At 41.2% G+C, this 23,421-nt stretch overlaps 1 protein-coding gene across 1 annotated transcript in view; it reads right to left on the bottom strand.

The window, feature by feature from the left end:
• Window positions 1–23,206, bottom strand: part of LOC138688416 (centromere protein J-like) — a 39,845-nt gene extending 16,639 nt beyond the window's left edge. The window contains 11 exon segments of the mRNA XM_069799633.1: window positions 1,450–1,665; window positions 3,926–4,091; window positions 7,497–7,620; window positions 8,791–10,201; window positions 11,094–11,202; window positions 12,927–13,065; window positions 14,722–14,769; window positions 14,772–14,816; window positions 16,042–16,287; window positions 19,864–19,990; window positions 22,841–23,206. Coding sequence (XP_069655734.1) covers window positions 1,450–1,665; window positions 3,926–4,091; window positions 7,497–7,620; window positions 8,791–10,201; window positions 11,094–11,202; window positions 12,927–13,065; window positions 14,722–14,769; window positions 14,772–14,816; window positions 16,042–16,287; window positions 19,864–19,990; window positions 22,841–23,206 — 2,997 coding nt within the window.
• Between the last annotated feature and the right edge of the window lie 215 nt (window positions 23,207–23,421).

A 23,421-nucleotide genomic window follows, 5' to 3' on the forward strand; every position in this document is an offset into this window, starting at 1 on the left:
GTAGAAATAATACAGAAATCTGGCCTACAACGGAAGTCAATTAGCTTTTTCTTATCCTAGCTTTTATTGGAATTTTTATATCTTTCCATTCTGTACATGTGACTATAATCTTTTTTTACTGACCTTCACAATCTATAAAAGGATGAGTCATGTAATCAGGTAGGTTTGGAAAATTAAAAATAAAGTGAAATGTAACTTGAAATGACATTTTCAATGGAACTTAATAGTGTTAGGTGAAAAATCTCATTAACAAGTACATTAAAAACGAATAAAAAGAGAGGCCAAAACTTCCTCACTCCATAAAGCAAAGGACAAGTTAATTGGTGGTTCTAACATCTTTTAAAGAAACATTACTAGAAATCAGATTTTCAAATTAGGGAAATACCTAGGAGTAAACGGCTTGATTTTATTTCCTCCTAGGTTCAGCCACTCTGTGGAAGAGCAGGACTCAACTCACCAGACTGCACCATCTAGAAGATAATTATTCATTGTAGTTGCCTTGATGCACATAGGATGAAGTTGATCCCTCTTTAAAGGCACATATTTTTCTCCCTTGAATACACAGGGAGATGAAATGACCCACTCAAGCCAGACTTCTGTCTTTTGAATTCTAGTCTGAACCAATTAATTTCACCAAGACTTGTTGTCTCCTGTGTAAGAAGTGGGTAACAACATTCTTCTCCCTTCATTTAACTCCCTTAAATGCAGTTACTGAGTTATATAGTAAGGTTACACGTAACCCTACAAGTATATTAAACAAATGAGATCCTGAATGAGAAATGACAAGAGAATCTGTAAACCTATGATTAAACCACTTTGATTTCAGGAGATCGCCAGAGACATTTACACTAGCCAGCTATGTTTTCCACCCTGATTGTCCTTCCTGCGCCACCTTGGTGTAACTCCCTTTCAGGAGTCCAACTTGTGCCTTTGTAAGGCAGGCCACTGACTGTTTTCTTCCCAGAAAGTTTACAGCACAAAATAAGAACTGAAATGAGTTTTAATAAAAGGTCGCACTGTATCTATCGCCAGAAACCAGCCTGCACCTGGCTGAAGAGCTCTTTTTTTAAAAAGGTGAATGGCGTTATACACATAAAGAGTAGAATTAATTTCAGGAGGGTTTAGTTGTCTAATTTAGGTACTGAATGTAAATTATTTATCTAGACTCTCTCCTTAGTTAGTGGAGGGAGACATCTGCCCTGATATAGGTGTCTAAGATGATAGGTTGGCTGAATCACCTTGTAGTGGTGCCCACCTCATGGGCAAGCAAGGATAAGTAGAAGGGGACCACACAAAGAGTATGTTCTAACATGGCTTACTACAGAGCTGATTTTCCCCCCTTCAGGCTAAGCATTGCAGGAATGGAGAAACAGTATTCACACATGCCAGCTCCAAAGAAAAACTACTGAATTTTTCAGACAGTATTAAACAGATAGTATCTTCCAGTACCGGGGTCTCTGGTTTTCTGTCCATGAAATCCACAGCTTCTGGCGTTTTTTCTGCTTTCCATCTCTGATGTTCTGAAACTCTGAGCTCATCTCGAAGCTCCATGTTCTGCCTGGTCAGCATCTCAACTTGGTCTCTCAGCTTGCTGTATGCAGCATGCCAGCAGGACTCATTTCTCTTGAATTCCTCCTGCAGTCCAGCAATCTGCTGTTTTAATATCTACCAGAAGAAAAACAAGTGTGCCATGTCATTGCCTGCTCTGGACTAGGCATGCCCATCTTGTACATGCAGAAGGAAGCATGGAGACTTTTGTTCTGCTTAAAGGTCTACAGTAAAAAAGTCTTCAATATAAAGGTCTGCAATATAAAAAGAACACATCTGAACTGATTTCTTAAAAAAAAAAAAAAAATTAAAAAGAAAACCCAAAAAAACAAACCAACAAAAACCCGCTACCCTGCAAATTCCTATATTTAAAACAAACCAATTGTTACAAAGTGAGTGGAGAGAAGTCCTTACTGTGTGAAGGAAAATCAGGAAATGCAAATAATCATGCACACACACACAATTAAATGTGAATGTTTTCAAAAAAAAGGCAAGAATACAAGGTATATTTTAATGGCAAAAATGTCAGTTCATCAGATCTTCATTTAGTGACAAGGGCACGTGAATAGTTAAGTGGTCCTTACAAACAGCAGGGGATTGCAAATTATTGCAAATAATTTTCAGTGGAGTTCAGGAAAATGAAAGTCATGAAATTCATTGCATTTTGGAGAGGACTTTTCCATATACGTGCATCTCCGTTATTCTTCCCTACTTCCTTCTCCTTCCCTCATCCATGCTGATGCCAACACTGACTCCTCCTCCTTCAGAGCACTCATGCTGGATACTGCAAATGGAATATTGTGGAGTTAAGCTAGAAATGTGCAGTTTGCTCTGTAGTCAACCAATCACCACATGCACCCCTTTCCTACTTCCACTTCGCTTGCGTATCTGCCTACTTGTGTCCTAATCACCGTCCTTTCTTTGCTGTGAGCTGCCTGGTCAGGATTTGGCACATCCATCAGCTGTTTTCAAGAAGAAGCAGACTTCTGAACTTGGGAATTACACCAAGAAGTCACTCAGAAAGTGTTTTGTAATTGTTTTGTGGAAAATTAAATTTTTGAACCTGTACTCATTATGTTTTCAGGTGGGAACAAAAGATTAAAACAACTCTATCAAAACTCATCTCTAGGGCTAGACCTAGTCAGGAAACACAATTACTCCCTGGCAGAAATTCTACCAATTTTTTTAAATCCCACGTGGAAAGAAAGCTCATGTTTCAAAATATTGTGCAGAGAGGACATTCAAAATATTTTTATTCAAAATACTAAAATAACCTCACTGAGTTAATTATCTCCTGTTGTAACTGTTACCCCTAAAGAAATATGGAACACGAGCTGAGAAAACATTCACTATCTGCATGGTACAAAAATATGTATTTCAAAAATGTACAAATGGAAAATAAAGAAAGCATAGAAAGTTTGAACAAAGGACTATCCTGCCAGTTTTATTTGTTCTGAAACTTTTCTGGTCAAGAAAATCATTGAAATTGTCAGTTTGCTGTCAAATATATCAGCATGGTTTAGATATCCTTTTGCAGCAGAACATCGTTCCAGACATTTCTGAGCATTAGCATTGCCTATTCTTTTATCCTATAAAAATAGAGCTTTTAGCTGCCCCTGCCTCCTTTATCACTGTCTCACATGGCTCATCATTTTTTTCTGCTCTTTATCAGTGATTCTTCTAGAAAATTACGTAAAGTCATATTATGTCTAGCTGTTTTTAACAGGGATAATAGCCATAGATATTCAGAGATTACTTTATCACTAAGGAGGTTGAAACAGAGGATTCAAACAGCTAGTATCCCCTAAAGGAACTTAGAAGAAACCACAATAAATTACTCAGGGATGTTATTAGTTAGGTTAGGTTGTTAGATACACAGCTAGATATCATCAAAATACTTCAAAGCCAAAGGTTAAGATAGTTTAAAGAAAAGAATCAACGAACTCCCAGCTCAGGGATGAGAATAGAGAATGTTGGCCAATAACTCTGTGCCACTGGCACAACAGCTCTTTGTATCAAAATGATGTAAAGCCCACTATGGCAGGAGTTGGAAATTTTTCAAGAGCCAGCTCAGATCTGGGCAAATCAGTACAAGTATAAGGAACATGGGAACCTCCCAACCTTCCTTAAGAAACAGAAGGCACAAATTAATTTTTTTCTTATATAAAAAAAGCTGGATGTACATTTAAAACACAAACCAAAGCAATGTCCTATTAACAAAAAAATCTTCACTGTACACACAACTGTCCTCAAGAAGTAACACGAATAATTGGCCATCTGTGGCAAATGGAAGGATTCAGGTACTACCATAAGATGCCTGCATGGAAGGATATTAATTGATGAGAGCTGCATGTTTATTCTACAGAAGACAACTTACTTGTATTTCTTCTGATTTCACATTTTCTCCAGTGACTCTAGCTGTTCCTTTGAACTTGCTGTGGGCAATTTTTTCTTTCTGCAGTGGGTGAATTTGGTCTCTATTGTATTCCAAAGGGTGAGTCAGCTCCTGGCTCCTGACAGTCTTGAGCTGGTCCGTTCGTGTTCTGTTCAGAAGGTAAACAAAGAGTATGAAAGACTATAATGAAGGACTGTCTTTAGATGTGCCTTCTCTGGGCATGACTTTTGGAGGGCTTGGGCATGTCCCATATATGCTGATACTGCTGGGAGTGGCAACAATTTATCAGCACTTGTCAAAATTGGGGTCCTCCTCCACTGGGAACACTCATGCATGCATTCAGTTGCAAAATTTATTCTATTGAGCAGATGGAAACAATTCTCATTGAAATTTTCTGACAATGTAATGGCGATGAACTTAGAGGCTTTTAAACACATTTTCTGTTCAGAGAGATAGCTAAATTAAGGCAGACCTGCAGAAGGCACGGCTTGTTCCCTGGCATTGCACCTATGAAGCACTTCATCACGCAAGACTGGGGACTGAGCTGTATTTCCAGCAGCCCAGTCATTACTACAAATCAGAACAGCCATGGACCTGAATGAAAGGGGATAAAGTACTTTACTTTCCATAGGTAAATATACTGCAAGAGTTAAATGTGGGAGCTCAGCACCCAGAAGAGATTTTGCCTTTGAACTCAATGTCTCAAGGCATGAGTGGGCTGGAAGTGCACTTAAAAACCCTGCAAGAGGGGAAGAGTATAAGTCTTTACATAACCTCAAATGGAGTAAATCTGTATGACTATGATCCAGCTGCTTAGTCTATTCTTAATATGATCTTAAATTATTTGTTAGCTTCCTGCTTCAGCTTATTTCATGACCTACAGCCACCATCTGGCCATCACTATTACTCAAAAAGCAATACGAGCTACAGGAGGCAGCCATGACCTCATGTTTTCCTCTCAGTAATGGAGTTTAGCACTTCAGCAGCAAAATATGAAAGTTCTCAAAGAAACTAAGAGGTAAACAAACTCCCCATATCCTGCTGCTCTTTACAATTCATTACCTAATTTTTATTTTTTGGTTGTTTTCTGTACTAAATAAGCCTGTTTAATATTCTGGTTAAAGGCACACTGAAAAAGGTCTCAGCAATAGTCAATAGAAGTATTAATTCTCCTCACATTAATACAGTTAAATTAGCAAATACAGCCCCTGCATGATTTTGTCCAGCCTACCACTGCTCCATATCCAGACTAGTTGCCCTGAAATACAATGTACTAGAAGAAAACCAAGATGCAAGACTTATATATAACATCTTCCACTGAAGGCTGAACAGTACTGTCTTAAGTTTCTTGCACCCTGTAAAATAGATTCCAGGTAGCTATTCCTTCCAGCATCTCAGCTGATACCAACCTCTTCAGAACTGCACAAGGGTTACATCCGTGCATACATGAAGCAAAAGACTTTTTTCCAAGAAAAAGTCTTTTAGCGAAATGCAGATGGCAAAAAGAAAACCCAACATGTTGGCTGCTGCTGTTGGTCCTGAAAGAGTGGAGATTCAATTCTATAAGGAAATTATGTATTAAAAATGGCAAACAAGCTGTCCTCGTTGAAGGAACAGCGAAATAACAATCATTGAATTCTCTGACTGATACCAAAAGCCAGCAGCAGCTACCTCAGCGCTGCAAGGGTGAAGCCACAGGCTGCTGCCTTGAGCACTGTCCAGCCTCCGTTAGGCACCAGATAGATACACACAACACCCTACATCCCAACTGTTTTCGCCCTCTTGTCTATATTATTTGTGCCTGCAAAGGTCTGAAAACAAAGTGCTTGGAAACGAAAGAATGGAGAGACTGGGCAGGTCCAGGCACGTCGTGCTGCTCTCAGAAGGATTTTCGTTGCTTCCAGTGAGCACAAGTTGTCAACATGGCAGAAGTGAAGTGCTACCGATGTGGTGGCCACTTTGTGTTCCTAATAGGGTTACTGGTTTAAAAGTACAAAGCAGATTCTCGGATTGCATGAATCAGCACAGGGGCAACACAGCCAAGGAGGATAAGCTGCCTTTCGCGATTAATTTTAGCTCATAAATTAGAAAAAGTGAGTGAAAGGATATACACTTTATACTAGGGAGGCATTTTTGGATAAACATCTGTATGAAAATGCTAGGGGCTACTACGGCTACTGACATGAATAAATCCACAGAAAGCTCTCTTAAAAACCTGCGCTATTATGAAAAAATCAAAGCCATGTCATCTGTGAGGCAGCACTGTCAGCTGGCAGAGAATGCCGTGCTGCCAGAGTGCAGCACTGCAGTAATTCTGCACCAGTACATCACACCACAGCCAAAACTGACACCAGTAAAAGTAAAAGCAGCACCTAATTCCATTAGTAGTTTTATGAACTCCCACAAATATTCACATTCGGAACACCTATCACAATCAGCCAGAGATCATCTTCCAATATGTTTGAAAGATCACAAACAAGAAGGAACTTTAATGAAACCATCTATTTTTAAGGCATTGAAATTATTTTGCTGAAAGACAGCTATAGGAGGAAATTATACAAACTGATAAACGTATTTCAGAAATATCCTTTGGCACTAATCCCATGGTCTTTGAAATCAAGGGAATGGACAAGCAGATGTGAAAGATAATTTCTTACTATGCATTATGTATTAAAATAAAAAGGCACATCAATATATTAGGCTAATTTGGCACTAGTAAAGAACTAGGCTTGAAATGCAAAGAGGAAAAGAATCTCTCCTGTGTTTATGGTAGATGGTACCTAATAATTTCTAACAGATTTCATCACATTAAAAATACATATTTAATTTGATTGTAAGCATGCTCAATTTTTATTAGAGGCATTTGGATAACCTGTAATTAGTGACAGTTATGAAGGTACTTCCACTCCAAACTCCATAATTTCAAAACTTACTTCTTGTGGGGATTTTGTGGTAAGGAATTATTTTTATTCTATGAAGATGTAAAACCAAACCAAACCAATTTTCAGCATTTAATAATTACAATTTACAAAACCAACTCTCTTGCATTTTCAAGTTCTTCCTTTATATGGTACCAGCTATATCCTCAGTCTAGTCTGAAGATAGGTATTCCTGAAATAACAAAGCTGTTGGCATTGACATATGCTACACACTTTTTGTTAACTTCAGAAATATGGGCTACCCTAATGTGAATGTGATATGAGAAGTTTATCCTTTACTCCATCAGAGACTTGATCCCATAAAACAAATTATCCTGAGTTCTTACTGATTTCAGTGTAATCTGAAGATGTTCAGCAACTTATAAAAAGCATTTGGCATCACTCAGCTTTAAGACCCAAACTGCAGCAGTGCTTTCAGAGTTGGCTCCCTTCAGTTAGGCACTTTACTTTTAATCCAGACAGCTAAATAAGTGTTTCTGGTTTGAGACAACTCAGATGCCTTCAAAAAGAAGCTAGCTAATAAGTAATAATTTAGCAGCCTGATTTTAACAATCCTAAGGGAAATATTTGCCTCACTGCACACACAAATCAATTTCTGGTGTATACAGATTTACCTCTGAAAAAGCATTGCTTTCTCTTGTTCTTCTTTCACCCCAGTCAATGAAGGGGTTCCTCTGCGATATATGCCAGTCTCTAATCCTCTGGTAAGGATGTTCTGGGTTTCTTCTAAAAAGACATCTATGTTAGCACACAGAATTTTCTGAATATTTATGAATCCTCTCTACTTATTTAAAACCGCAGACTGCATAAGTGCAGTAAGCTTTATTGCTTAATCTATCAATAAGAATAAATGTATCTTTGGTTAATTATGCAAGTACTCCATTCCCAGCATAGTTCTTAGTGGTGCAATCCAAGCCCTACAAATCATGATAAGTGAAACAGATTTGGGAATATATTGGTGTCAGTAGCTGAATTCCTTTTCAGGAATGTGAATGCCACATGATAGTTCAACCTTACTTTGACTGTAACTTTCAAAGACGGCTCAGGAACCCTTTTTTAACAGCAGCCCTACATGGAGTAGAGTGTGCTTAGCAAGTTGTGACAGAGCAATTGAGAGCCATCAGAAGTGAATATTTCTGCCCCAGAGATTACTGCAGGCAGGACGAATGATTTTGACTGATCCTACATGAGACAGACAATGGATTTAGGATGAGGAGTCAATGTGGGGGAAGTCCTCCAGTGGAAACTCAGAGGAGAAAAGTCAAGAACCAGTTTAATAAAAAGGACTAAATCCTGCTCAAGCAGGATATACAATTTCATTGCCAGAAGTAAGATCACTGGGCCAAAAGGCTAGAAAGATTGGTTGACCAAAGAACCGGGACCACATTCGGGAGAAACTGAGTGAAGGTGTGTTTAGGAAATCATCATTTTCCACTGATGTGAGGCTCATTTTGTCTTAGGAACAAAACATGCAAATTTGAGAAATTATTTTTCCCACCTTTTTTAAAGTCACGTTATCTCTGAGGAGGGTAAATAGAAATTGTGAACATTTCACTCTCAAAGGGTCAGTGGGAGGAACATACCCAAGCTACAGGGAACTCTAGCTCTGACTCCAGGGACTCACTGAACCTCTCACGCATCTCATGGGGTCAAAAGTCTGCACCTGATAGTGCTCCTCAAGCAGCAGACTTAGGAAAAAAGGCTAGTAACGATGGAGAGCCAAGCATAACAAGGGGCTTGCAGATACATCTCTCCCCTCTTCTCTTTTTTTCCAGTTTAGGACTGAGAAAAACTGACAGAGGTGGGCAGATACCTAGGGAGCACAGGCAGAATGAGTCATAAATCCAAGAGAAATTTTTTTCCCCCTATGGAAAAACAAATGTAAATCAAAATTCAGGTAGCTCTTACCTAATGTGTCTGTGAACAGTTTTTTATGTGGTTCCTCCACTGCAGGGGTTTCTTTAATCTTGAAAGCAGGAATCTCACCAGCCACTGTTGAAGATGGCAGATGTAGGGTTTTAACATCCCTGGCCCTATTTTCATGTTTTGATTCAGGCTCATGCTCTCTCCTTTTTGATCTTGTGAGATGAAATAGGGAATGCTGAAGAGAAGAGAGAGCCTTGCTCCCTTTCAGCCTGACAGCCCCAGTACTGGAATCACTGCTGCTTGTGCTGCAGGAGAGACCTTGTTGTCTTGAGATCGTTTGAATATCTTTCTTCCTTGGGGGTGATGTGCTGTACTTTTTAGCAGATATTTTTTCAGTTCCACTGGGCTCATCACTAGCATAATCACCGTCAGAGAGATCCAAATATCCATCAGTATGATCTACTCCCTGAGGCCGATGCGAGGAGGGACACTGAGCATGGTGAGATTTGGAGTTTTCATCACTGTTGGAGGATAAGCAGCTTGACTCACAGGACGAAGACTGAACATGCCACATCGAAGCAGCTATCCCCTTCCTTTGCCACTCCTGCTGCAAGGCTGAGGGTGAGCTTCCCTTCTCCACAGCCTCAGGTGAGCTGTGTGTAATTTTTACTATCTTACCATTGACCATCTTAAAATCAGTATGGATTTGTCTTTTGCTTTCTGAGCTCTGGCTCCCCAAAACAAGTTCCTGTGGGCATACCTGAACCCACTTCTCACCTGCGCCTGCACCCCACTCCACCTCCTTGATGCGATCTGTTTCTAAATCCTGAAGTGGAGAATGCTTCTGCAGGACTTCCAAGGGACTTTTTGCTCCCTCTGTGAGATGACCTTTCAGAGGCTGATCCACCCTACCTAGGTCCTTTTGCAGGATACCCTCCACAGGTCTTCCATCTCTTCTGCCCGCCTGCCCTACAGAATCCATATGATGAGTTTCCCTTTCCTCACCTACTTGCAGGTTCATTTCTGTTACTGTTTCAGGACATGGTTGCAGGATTTCAGGCCACCTTCTCTGTGGTGAGTCAACAGGATTTTCCTTTGCATCTTCATCTCTCCCAATCACTTCTTTTTCTCCTGCACTTTGCTGAACTACTTTTGCTTCGCAGTCAGTCTGAGCCTTTATCTTCCATTCAGCTAAAGCACAGTCTGCTTTTTTTTCGTGTGTACCTATCTGCATGGAGCTACTGACCTGCAGATTGAACTGAGAGCATTCCCCTGGATGCAGTATGCCTGCATCCACTCGGCAAGGCTGGGAGAATTGACCCTCGCAGTCCAAACCAGCTCTTCTGGAATGCTTTCTGTCTTCTTTTAAAGGCTTCTGTTTATTTTTTTTGAGCCTTGCCATACCTTCTTTTTGTTTCAGAAAAGCCTTTCGAGGTGTTACTTTTGCCTTGCTCTGAAAAAAACACCAAAAATACCGACGATCACAGTCTGAGAATCATTTTGCAGAAAGAAAGATATTTATGATAATTGAAAAAGCTGAGACACCAGAAGTCTTAAAGACACTGGCTATGGGTAACTGAGTACATAAGTAACAGCCCAGAGACTACAGGGATGGTACGAGAACTTTTAGAAGCAGTCACTATGTCATGCCTCCATTAATTCATTAGCAGAGTCAGATGGTTAAGATGGTGCTAAGTGTTCATAAGATAGAAGATGAGAAAAGTTCTTTGTTTGGTTTTAAAGGAAGTTTGAGTGCTTTTTACAATGTGACACAGAAATATATAAATGCATCAGTTTGAGATGTTATCTTGCCAGGGAGACATAGAGGAAATTCCTGAGTGATAAAATGTGCATTTTCCAAGTCAACAAGCCTAACAGAATGCTGAGTCTGACACCTAGAGGTGTCAGACATAAAGTCATCTCAAACTGCCCATAAGGCAAAAAACAGAACAGTATTACTGTACTTGGCCCTTGTACAAAAACTGTATTTGGAAATGCCCCCATTCTCGCATTAGTGGCACATGAGAAACTGCATGGACCATTTATTATGATATAAACTAACAGAATCAACCTTGAGGTCTAATTTAGCTAAGTGTGTTGAGACTCGGGCACAAACTATGACCCAGAAAGTATGTGGAGAGGGAAGAATCCAGTGGGAAACAGTGGGGAATATGATTGTGACTGACTAATACAGGTTTTTTACTTTGGGGAAAAATCTTCCAATATCACATGAAAGTACAGTGGAAAAATGTGCTGCCATGCAATGAGCCAAAACAGAGCCCACACAATACCCAAGTCCATGAGAACTTGTCAAAGACAAAGTGAATGCACCAATAGCACAGTACCTGCTGCTCCTTCTGCTGGTTTTCTATGAGATGATTGTCTGCTTTAAGTTGTTCTTCAGCAAATTCTTCAGAAGTCTTCTGTTTAATACCAATTGCTGGTGTGATTGGCCTAGGCAAGGAACAAGAAGGTACTTATTTGTAAGGTTCTGCAATCAGTTTTCTTTCAGTAATTCTCATGGAGCTGACGTTGAGTTTAGAACTGAAATGTTCTCTGCAATTTTTTTAAAATGTGAAGCATGTTAGTAAAAAGCCCGCTATTACGTGACATCTAAGTCTCACTTTCAAACATCCTCTCCACACTAAATATTAATTATGCTTTTAACAAGTAACATTTTTTGGCTGGTATCGGTCTCTCCTTAAAAATAGAAAATAGTCAAAAAAAGCTGGTTACGGTCACAAAGAACTCACTATCTCTCTGACAGAGGGGGTTGAATTAGCTGGTGAAGAGTGACAGAGGAGAAAAATAATGTCTATAATGTTGTGGAGGGACAAATTGAACGCTGACTCAAAACGAAGCATCATGCAGCATACATGAACATATTTCACTGGAAATGTGCTTAGAGTCTTAACTTAGTCACTTACTAATAATTTCTACTGAATATTAAAAAATCCTGAGTTTAAGAGAGATACTGGTTATGCAGCACATTACTGTTCTTCCTATACCCCACCTCCACCTAACACCACCGTACCATGGATAATCTTCATTTGTCAGTCTGGCTCTGTCTGTTAGCACAGCATTAGATTTGTAGAGCAAAACTGTTGTTGCTGAGGACTCAACATTAGACAATATGCATTTCAGGGAAGTTTACTTCAAACCAACTACAGCCTGGTCCCATAGCAAAAGTGTCACAAAGAGCTAGAGTACGTTCTGTGCTTTAGTTTCATCCAGCTCATGCTAAGACCACAACGTGAACCAAAGCACAACAAGTGCAGGTGATGGGGAGACAGACTTCAGAAGCTCACTGCTGATCCAAAAAGGCATATGTGGACAGGCCCGCTTGCCCAGAGGTATTTATGGCCCTGCCACCTCTTCCCAGCCTTCTGCTCTGGAGGTCCCTGTCTTCCTTCTCTGCCCAACTCCCGCATGGTTAATGCACAAAAACACACACAGGACAATTACTCTCAGTCTGTACTTGCCTAGAAGTTTGCTCCTTCGCTTTTATACTTGATGGAAGGCTCAGTGTGCCAAAAAGCTGCTGCTTCTATCTGCATCAGCTGAGGAAAGGTAACAACTCTACGAGCATTTCTTCCATCACTAATGCCAACCTCCCCATTCTTGCCCAGCCATGAGCACCCCTCAGTGGGCTGGTACTGCTCCTTGTGCAATGCAGTGATGAAGCAGATCAGAGAACTGATCCAAGTTAAAGTTACATTTCTGCTCTCTCCAGATAATTTTGACAAGGATAACTTTGTTGACCTGTTCACTGTATAGGCACATAAAAATTGGTCTTGGCACAGCTGAAGAGGCAGAGCAAGGATAAGAATGAATGAGCTACTCAGACGGATGCTGCCATCACAGACTGATGGCCACTGCAGAAGAAATGATGGCATAACAAAAGATGTTATCTCCCCCTGCCAACTTTTGCCTACTTCTATCCTTCAAAGATCATAGTTGCAAAACCAGTTCATTTAAATTGGCTAAACCAGCATCCTATTATATAGAAGCAGATCAACTGTCAGACCCTAGACCTGTCCAATCTCTGCCCATGCACACCTGCCACTCTCAAGCAAAGGAAAGAGCCTTTGTGTTGCAAATAGAACACATACAGTATGTGTACAAGCAAGAAAAACATGCTTTTGTAGCTTGATTGACTGATTAAGATACTTTCTCACCTGTCTTCTATGTTTCCAGTCTCCACCTTTCCCTCCATGCCAAAGGGAGATGGAGAAATCTCCTTTCCTTGCTCTCTTTGTTCTTCTTTGACAGCAGAAAAAGCTTCAGGTAAATGCCTTTCTTTTAATTGACTGTTATCTAAGCAGCAGGAAAAAGATCAATGAAAACAAAGCCTTTATAGAATTAATAAATGAAAAATAAACATCATAAAATAAATTAGAAATGTTTATATTTTCAACAACATATGCAAGATTTTGATTTTTGAAAACACTTTATAGAATACAACTGAATTAAGTAGGTGGAAGGATACAACCCATGAAAAAAAGAGGCTCCTGATCCTCAAGTCTAGTTGCTGGAAATAAGGAAAGGGCAAATGGTATGATTTGTGCTCCTTGCCTTTAGAGATTTGCAATGCTTGGTTAATGTGTTCACTGCAGAACATTGCAGTGGAGACACTTTGCTAAAGAGTACTGAACTACTCATATGTCTGTAACTATGTGACCTGCAAGCCAGTTCATCAAACAGTTTAACAAGCAGTATTTGTACACATGAGACTTTCTAATTGGGCATTTTCTATTCTATTCCACAAAAGTGCAAATTTGTACCTTTTCCTATCGAAGCTTACTGGCTACATTCACTACAAGAAGGCGGCTCCCACTTCAATTAATCTTTTTTCTAGTGTCAGCTAGTGGAAACTTGCTCTTTTAGCTCAAGTTAAGCCTGTCGACTGGAGCAAAAAGCCTTTACTGGCTCATTCATACTACACACTTGTCGTGGTTTAACCCCAGCCAGCAACTAAGCACCACGCAGCCACTCACTCACTCCTCCCCCACCCAGTGGAATGCGGGAGAGAATCGGGGAGGGGGGGAAAGAAAACTTGTGGGTTGAGATAAGAACAGTTTAATAGAACAGAATGGAAGAAACTAATAATGATAATAACAGTAATAAAATGACAATAGTAATAATAAAAGAATTGGAATATACAAAACAAGTGATGCACAATGCAACTGCTCACCACCCGCCGACCGATGCTCAACCAGTCCCTGAGCAGCGATTGCCCCTCCTGGCCAACTCCCCCCAGTTTATATACTGGGCATGACGTCCCATGGTCTGGAATACCCCTTTGACCAGCTTGGGCCAGCTGCCCTGGCTGTGTCCCCTCCCAACTTCTTGTCCCCCTCCAGCCTTCTTGCTGGCTGGGCATGAGGAGCTGAAAAATCCTTGACTTCGTCTAAACACTGCTTAGCAACAACTGAAAACATCAGTGTGTTATTGACATTATTCTGGTACTAAATCCAAAACATAACACTCTACCAGCTACGAGGAAGACAATTAACTCTATCCCAGCTGAAACCAGGACAACACTGTTGCTGTATCCAGGACCTATGTAGCTCACTTCATCACATTAATGCACCCAGCGCTACTGATGTCCTTTGCAATGTACTGAAAGGACTTTCTGGTCCAACAAAAGGCATACAAAAGCTTTACATCTTTCCCTCAGCCTTTCCCAGCTACACACCAAAAATCTCCAGTCCAACGGCAACAAGCAGCGCTGTTCCTGCGACCTTCTCACCTGCCTTGCACCAGAATACGGCTGAGGAGGCAGAGGTGACACAGCAGGTTGATGGCAGCGAGGAATGCCGAACCCACGTGTCCCTCCTCACAGTTTCCTATCTGGGGCTGTGTTCTCTCCAGCATGCTCGAATAGGAGACGTGCCCCAGCACTGTAATTTTCAACTAGTACTTCCCAGTGCAAGGCAAGAACAAGTGTGTCCAAGCAGCTGTGTAATTCACCTTTGTTTTCTTTTCTGTTCTCTTCTTGATCATCTTGTCTGGAAAGTTTTTTGTGGGGCTCTCATTACACTGAAGCAATGGCTCAGTGCTTATCCCTTTAAATAAGAACGTGAAGTGTTATACAAGCTGTTGGTACACTCATGCTTCTGTTTCCAGCAGTCAAAACCCACATGTCGCAACTGTCAGGAAAGTCTCAGTTCAGCTCAGTCCTCAAGCAGACATTCAGCTGAAGCATATTTCAAAGGCAACTGCACTGACCAGCTTACACTCAGGAGTTAACCTGATGTACTAAGGCCTCTGCACCTTCAAGCCTTAGTTTTACACACACGAAGCAGCTCTAAGTCAGCTCTGCTATCAAAAAAAGCAGTCATACCTCCCTCTTGTCCTTACGTGCTCTTGCTCCCAGGTTCCTGCTGTCCTCATCCACCCCCCCGCCCTTCCCCATTTGTGCTGGCAGAATTATTTCTGAAGCGCTGTGATAAACTTCACTGGGCAACTGACTCAGGTTAACCCGGCATAAAAATAATAGTGCCGGGCACAAGAAGCAGACAAGACTCTTTCAGTGAGAGTACTGGTCCTGAGCTAGCTTGAAGAATATGAAATTAAAGTTTCAGTTGTACTACGGGACTGTCTCACAGCATCACAGTCAGGTCTTGCTATAAAAGTTCAAAGGAATCCAGGATGCAGATCTGATTTACATCCTCTTCCCCTTTAAGCAGTTTCATTCCCACTTTTTGTTCCTCTTCTCTCCATTTTGAAATCAACTTTTGATTTCTCGCAAATCACTCTTTCTTCTTTCTCACCCTTTGGTATCTTCCCACAGAAGACAAGGCTGGCAAAGTGTGGCAAAGAGAAGACACCAAGTAGCAGCTCACATACATTGTTTTTCCATCAAACAACAGACCTCCATATCAATGTGAGGAACACCAAGACTGCTGACGAAGAGCAGGCCTTCTTAGCTAAAGAAACATGTTCTCTCACCTTTGGAAGCTATATGCACTTCCTAGTTTTTATGCTTCTCCTCCTAAATATAACATGCTCCCTATTTCATATAACTTAGCTTTTCCAATTTAATGACTTTCTGCTCCATTTATATCTACAAGGCTCAATCTCCCTCAGTATGAGAGGCAGGATGATTGTGAGTCAAAAAGTTAAAAAATCAAGTTTAAGATACTTTAAAAGCTTTTACAACAAGCCACCATAAAAACAAAGCACCTTCCCCAACCTGCAGTAAAATCAGTAACAATCACTAGCAAGGACAAAAACTCATAGGATTTGCACAATAGCCTTAGCTTCAGATTTCCAGCGCTTTTTACCCACCTGAATCTGAAAGCTGCACATGCTCTCCTGAGATTTCTGAACTGCTCTCGTTTGGCACAAACAGTGGGGATCTGCTTTGCCAAGCAGAGCGCATTGCCAAGGGAGAAGTCTGTAAGCACTCCAGGCTCTCAACTTGGGAAGAATTTTCTGATGGGAACTGGACAGGAATGAAAGTAGCCGGAAAGCACGGAAGGGGTGGCATCATGGCTACTAGGTGGGAAGGTATCCCAGGAGAAACAGAAAAGCCTAAAAATAATTCCCAGAGAAGACAATTTAGAGAAGCTTAAGACAAATTATTTTGCACCAAACTAGAAATCTCTTGCTAAACTGGTATTGCACAAAAACAATGTTGCTTTCAGGTTGCTTGGTGGTTTGCATGTGCACAGTGAAATAATCAAATTCTGCTTTTGTTGTCTTACTTAAATTGTAACATGTGCTTGCTGCAACCATCAGTCATAGCCAAAATTATCATATGCTACAGGGATGCTGAATTAAAGAGACTTCACAAAGTGCTTCTGAGCACGTAAGACACACATTTCCCCTAGGACTCCGTAAGTCTCTTAACAGGTAAAAGTTAAGTACTGCAAAGTATCTCTGAGGCACTCCTCAATGCAAAAGAGGAGAAGGTTTTCCTTTTAGCTCTGGATGGCTGGTTACACATTTTATTGGAAGACTTCCAGGTGGAAAAGATGCAAGCACTTCTGCACAGGGACCAGAGGCCAGGCTCACCACTTCGAGGAAACAAACCCCTTTGTAAGGTTACAAAATTAGGCTCGCTTCTTATTTTCTTTCTACACACCATGATTCCTTTCTGTCCTGCGACCTGATTTCAACAAGAATAGAGAGTGCCTGCAACTGAAATTGCCTCACCTCCCAGCTAAGGCATTTTTTGGAAGAAGGCTGATCTGGATTCAAATCCTGTCTGACTCCACAGGACGCAAAAGAAATCCCAACTCGCTACTTCTGGACAGATGCTCTAACCACACAGCTAGCAGGTAGGCAGAGCCACTTCTTTCTTTGTACCATGAGACATTAAAATGACAACTTGTAGTTGAATGAGGTTTTGATTTTACTGTTGGTCATTGTATTATTTCTTATATGCATGACAATAGTAAAGCAACTACCTTTATCATAAGATAAATCATAGCCCTAGTAGTTCTTCATATTTTACCTCTCTAAAGCTTAATGGGACCAGATTATGCAATGTGTTTTGTTGCCCTCAACCTACACTGCCTCCGCTAACAAATGAGAACTTTCAGTTCGGACTTCGGTCAGCTTTTCATTCAAGTAACGATTTTTTCGGTGGCTTTATATGTTAGCTAAATGTATCTGGATATGTAAATACACCCAAACAGCATCCTATAAATATATTTCTTACTGTATGAGCTTGGTCTTGAGTTCATGATACTAACTGTACTTGCTTTCTTCAGAAATGCATCAAGTGATTTACAGCACTTGGGGCAGGGACAAGAGTACTTTGCATGATGAAGCGTAGCAGGACCCAAGGCATTTTCCTTCTCTTGCTGTTCAGTCCTTGCTGAGAACCTGAAGAAAGTGGTGCAGCCTAACTGTTCTGCTCACAGTGAACCAGTGGATGTACCAACAAGTATCTTGCTAATTGTGGCATTTGGTCAGGGATTAATGAGCAACGTAATTGCTCTGTGGATGTTCTGCTTTGATTAGAAAAGTTAGAAGTTGTAGACGGTGTACTTGTTCAACCGGGTCATCGCAGACAGCTTGCTGAGCGTTTGCCTGCCATTTCAACCAGACTTTTCTCTGAGGCAAAAAGCAAAGGATCATGAAGATTTCATTTACTCGGCCATAGTCTTCATTCTGTCTCTTTCTCAAGCTGTCTCCCTAGTATACAGCAGTGGCTCCTGACAGCTATTTCACAGTGGCATAACTACATCAGGAAAATCAGTACAATGACAGCCAGGCCTGCTGGTATCACTGCTGGGGTGGCTTGGCTTCTGGCTGCGGGGTCGATGGTTGAGATCCTGCTTGCCCCCCCACCTAAAAAAACTGATTGTCACACAGCATCAAGTTTGAAAATGAGACCTTGAAACAGATGGGACACTGGGTTCTTTCTCTTGTTCCCCTCAGTCTCATATTGCTTTGCACGGCTGGCATCATCAGGAAGCTCAGAAAGGTCCCCACAACACAAGCAGAGAACTTAAGCTGCAGAAAGCCAGGATTTTGATGGTCACCATGGGGGTGGTGGTTGGCCCGTGCTTCCTACCTGGTGCATATACCATATGTTCGATGTCAGTATCTGCCGCACCTCAATAGTGCAGTGGATCCGGTTGTCCGTTGTTTGTTCAGCCCAAATTTTTTTCATTCCTACAGAAGGTTCTCTGACCCCATGCAGCTGAGAGAGAATGAAGCAAAGCCCCAGAGCTCAGATATTCTTAAAAGACACTGACACTTGAAGCCAGCAGAGACGATCTGGTAAATTTATACAGGTCTAATTATGCATGCATATACACAGGTTTAAAAGAGTGGGGGTTTTTTTATTTTCTTCCATTTTTATTACACTGGGAGTAGAGGGAAGTTAAAAGCCTGCAAGCATTTTCCTGGCCAATGTTGTTTAATTCCACTTTTCTAAACTCTTTTATTTTTTTGGCTAATAACTGCTATTATATACATTAGCAAGGCAGATGAAACTTGCTAAAATTTCAGTTTCTTTTACGGCAATAATAATGTAAGGTCATCTTTCCCTAAAGCCAACTAACAACTGCCAAATCCCAGAGTTTCTGGGGCGGGGGGCAGGGGGAAGGCAAGTGACCATAAATTCTTGGTAGTTTTATTATTATCATTAACTCTGCCTAAAGTAATGCCTATTGTTTTGAGTGGACCTTTGCAAGCAGATGTTCCGCATATGACAACTGAAATAGAATTGTGATTATCAGTGATTCTGTCCAAACTGCTTAAACTAGGTGTGCTATGAAGTATTTTTATACATGCATGGAGGGACAGCAAAAGACATGGCTGTCTCTAACTGAGAGGACTTCCTCACACTAATTATGGTTAGAACATGGGAAGAAAGTTTCCAAAAAAAATGTAGCTTTTCAGCTATAAAAAGCAATTTGTTAGACCCCATCAGGCTACAGTGAAATCTAGCATGCAAGGTGCCATCACCTAGGCCAATGCTGTCACAAGTCTACCTGATTTCCCTAAATTGTTCTTTCACCATGGGGTCACACGCTGAGGAGAATGTGCTACTAATATGGTGGGAAGGGAGCGGGGGGCTCCTCTTTTTCTACTTGCTGAGCAGATGGCTTTTTCTGGCAATGCCACTGGTAAAATGAAGCTATTCAAGGAGTTGTATCATGCTGTGAGGAACAGGCTCTGCTATTAAAGGTAAGAGTCTATTAACATAAGTATGGCGTGATGACTTTCTTCCTCTTCTTTTTTCTACATAAAAGCTGTAACTGTCATATATAGGTACAGAAAAGAAGGATATTTCAGCTTTTCTGTAATGTTCACCACTATACTATAATTTTCTGCAGTACCATTCAAATCTATACTTCAATAGAAGTCTGTACAGGAGGTCTGTTATTAAACATAAAGGACTCCTCCTCATGGTTCTCCTGGAATTTTAATATACAAAAGTGGAAAGAAGTGTTTTCTGGGGCTTACAGCTTGTGTGTAATGTGTGTAAAGAAATTCATGTTTGAGCCCAACTGCAAGAGGAAGAGCCCCCAGCCACTGAAAACAACTATCAAACCTTCTCTTTCTTTAAGGGACTGCCACATTTCACTGCTGGAGTGCTAGCATCAGCAGGGGAGGGTGCTAAAGCATCAGGAGGGATTCCCCAAGTACCTGGGTTGTAAAGTGCAATGATTTTCTGCTGTTCAGCCACCAGCCTTTGTAGCTGCTCCATGTGTTGCCGCGTCACCTGGTCGTCCTGCCTTGGAGTCTGAAAATATAATGAAGATATAATATCAAACTACCCTTCTGGATGTCTTTTAATCAGAAAGAATCACCATATCTGGACTTTGGGGGTAGGTATTTCTTAAAGTGTGTATCACTTTTAATAAGAATTTTGACATTTGTATTTAAAATTTTTTTGCCATTTTACAACTCAAGAGTACACTGACACTGTGCAGGCAGTACGTGCCTTGCCAGGTTTTGCTACTCAGCCTCACATCAGCCAGCATTTTCTTCTGGTCTGTGTGCTGGGATTTCCTTCCCACAGAAGCTAAAGCACAAAAGGAAGAGAAGTGTCCATCCATGTTTCATACCAAGAGGGTGTTAGAACAGCATCAGAGCAGATGATACCCTGTCCTGGTTTTGGCTGTGACAGAGTTAATTTTCTTCCTAGTAGCTGGCATAGTGTTGTGGTTTGGGTTCAGAATGAGAATAATGTTGATAACACACTGATGTTTTCAGTTGTTGCTAAGTAGTGTTTAGACTAAGTCAAGGATTTTTCAGCTTCTGATGCCCAGCCAGCAAGAAGGCTGGAGGGGCACAAGGAGTTGGGAGGGGACACAGCCAGGACAGCTGACCCCAACTGGCCAAAAGGATATTCCATACCATGTGACATCATGCCCAGTATATAAACTGGGGGGAGTGGGGCTGGGGGGGCAGTTCGCTGCTCGGGAACTAACTGGGCATCAGTCAGCAGGTGGAGAGCAATTGCATTATGCATCGCATGTTTTGTATATTCTAATTCTTTTATTATTTTTATTGTCATATTATTATTATCATAAGTATTATTTTCTTCCTTTCTGTCCTATTGAACTGTCTTTATCTCAACCCATGTGTTTTACTGGTTTTTTTTTCCCCGATTCTCTCCCCCATCCCATTGGGTGGGAGGAGTGTGTGAGTGGCTGCATGGTGCTTAGTTGCCAGCTGGGGTTAAACCATGCCATACCCTCAGGTCAGGCTTCCTGTAAAACTTCAAAATGCGCCAGGGCCCAACATTTCATTGTTTATTGAACTATCTGATAAATGGCAATTTCAAAAGTCAATATCCACAGAGCATAGATGCAATTAGGAGGAAGTACGAGCATGGTCTTAAATTAGGGACGAATGGATAGAAGAGTAAGCCCAGTCTTTGCCTCCACAGAAATCTTCACTAACACGGAGAAAGGACTGATTCTGCCTCTGACTAAATTGCTGCCACTAGTTCCTCAGTCCTGCCGGCCAGGCACTCCCCCTTGCCTCCCTGCAGGTACATACCTATACAACTTGCCTTGGCCTTCTGCGTTTCCCAGTTTATCTTTATCCTCCCACTCATCCATTTCTTCTGTCCTGTCCACTGGGAAGAACTGACACAGGTCCTTTTTTTTCTCTTTTTTTTTTATTTAATGTAAAGTACCAGATCTGTTCCAGAACTAAAACTTACAGCCTAAAGACACCCTCACGTTGTTGCTGTGCCTGGAGCTTCCCAGCCGTCTGCCTGGAAGCATAATTTTCATTCTACTGCCCCTCTGCCTGGTATCACTCGAGAAGCACCAGGTAACAAAGCAAAGTCCAAGTTCACTTTTTCTTTTCCAGAATCTTTGACAACATTTCAAGTAATTCACATAGTCAAATGCCAGAAGCCACCAAAGAACAAAGAATGCCCAAGACCCAGTATCAGATTTTATGACCAGCTATTGACAGCTTAGGATATCACAGGACATACTGGTCATTAAACTTAATGATCTGGTTTATGTCATCCAAGAAAAGAAGTAGCAGACTCCTGGGACTCACAAGAAGTTATCTTCAACTGCAGCCTTACCTACATTAAGACTCTCCCAACAACCAAGGAATAAGAAGTTTCCTGTCCCTATGCGTAAAGTACTAAAATCTTCATTAGACTGAGAGCTGAAGGTGGTGGGGACTCATGGTTGGCTCTTAAGTATCCCCTTGAGAAGAGTGGGCAACTGAATCCCAGGGTAGCCTCAACACCCCACTTAGCAGTCGTCAGCCACAGGAAATTTAGATGGTCGAGGAGCCACTGCACTGGCACAGCCCAGCTGCAAATCTCCTGACATACGACTGAAAAACAACAGTTTTCCCAGCTCTTGTCTATTGCGCAGAGGTGGTACCAACAGTGTCAAGAAAAGAAGCCCTGAGGTGAGGTGGGCTCAGGGCAAGAGGCAGACGATGCAGCCTTGTTAGCACAGGTACTTCTGATTTTGACATCATCAAAAAACATGAAAATGATGATGATAGACTTCCAGTGGAGAAAGTGTTGAGAACTGCCAGCATAGACACATCCTAAATAATAAATTCAACTGTATTGGAAACATAAGAGTTTCTTTAAAATATGCAATTAAGGTACTGTATTGTTTACTATTTTATGAGAAGCACATAGAGCACTCAGTGGAGGACATACTGTGGAGTTACTCCTGTCCATCACTTTGCCAAAACTAAGAAGAAGAGGAAAAAGTCAGAAATGGAAAAAAAGATTAAAAAAGAGATGGAGCATGAGAAGAGGACTGATAGAAAGACATATGGAAATAAGAACATGAACATGCCCCACAACCATTATACACATGAGAACACGGAACCAGAACATGCTATCGTTTTCACCAGAGGGAGGGAGATAGCCATAACCATTGGACAAGAGGAACAAGAGAAAAATTGATTAATTGCCTCTTGGGAAAAGCACTTTATTGCATGGATGCATTCGAGCAACAGCATCAGACACAGGGTTATGATGCACTTCCCAGTGCTTGCCAGTAAAGCTTCCTACCTATAGACAGACACAAAAATTACTGGCCCTTTCTTGCTGAAGGGGCTGTGCAACTATTAGAAATATGCAATATGCAATTATAAATTCAGTGATTGTTTAAAGCAAACTAACCTGTTCCATGTTTTTGTAGGTGGGAACACAATGGTTCAGCCCAGGCTCTGAGGCAGGGAGCAGAGGAGGAGTGAGCATTTCCAAGGTGTCACTTGCATCATGAATTCCAGCCTGGGTTACACTGGAAGCCAACTTCTGAGGAAAAAAATCAGAGCTGGCCACATAATATAATTGCCTTGCATGCTGAAAACCTTGGTTGTGGCCCAAGTTATCTGTTGAGACTTTACTGTTGCCCATCATACTGCTGGCTTCTGAACTGTATAAAAGTGGACACTGCCTGCTGGAGGACTCATTGGTATTGTCAACCCGACCCGGGGATAAAGAAGGCATGACTTTCTCAGTTATTATATTGGAAGATGGTACCATGCTTGCCAGATCATTGGCAGTCTGCTGTGACATATGGTCTTCCTCCTTAAAAGCATCTGCTTCCATGCCTTGCTTTCCGAAATCCTTGTTAGGTATGTGCAATAAAGACCACCATGAACAAATGTGTCATACTGACACAGTAAATCCTATGGTTTGTCTTCTTTCTTTTTTTTTTTCATCCAAGTGATTATTTTTTTAGCCCAGGCTGAATGTAG

The sequence above is a fragment of the Haliaeetus albicilla genome, chromosome 13 (genome assembly GCF_947461875.1).
Source record: "Haliaeetus albicilla chromosome 13, bHalAlb1.1, whole genome shotgun sequence".
NCBI lineage: Eukaryota > Metazoa > Chordata > Aves > Accipitriformes > Accipitridae > Haliaeetus > Haliaeetus albicilla.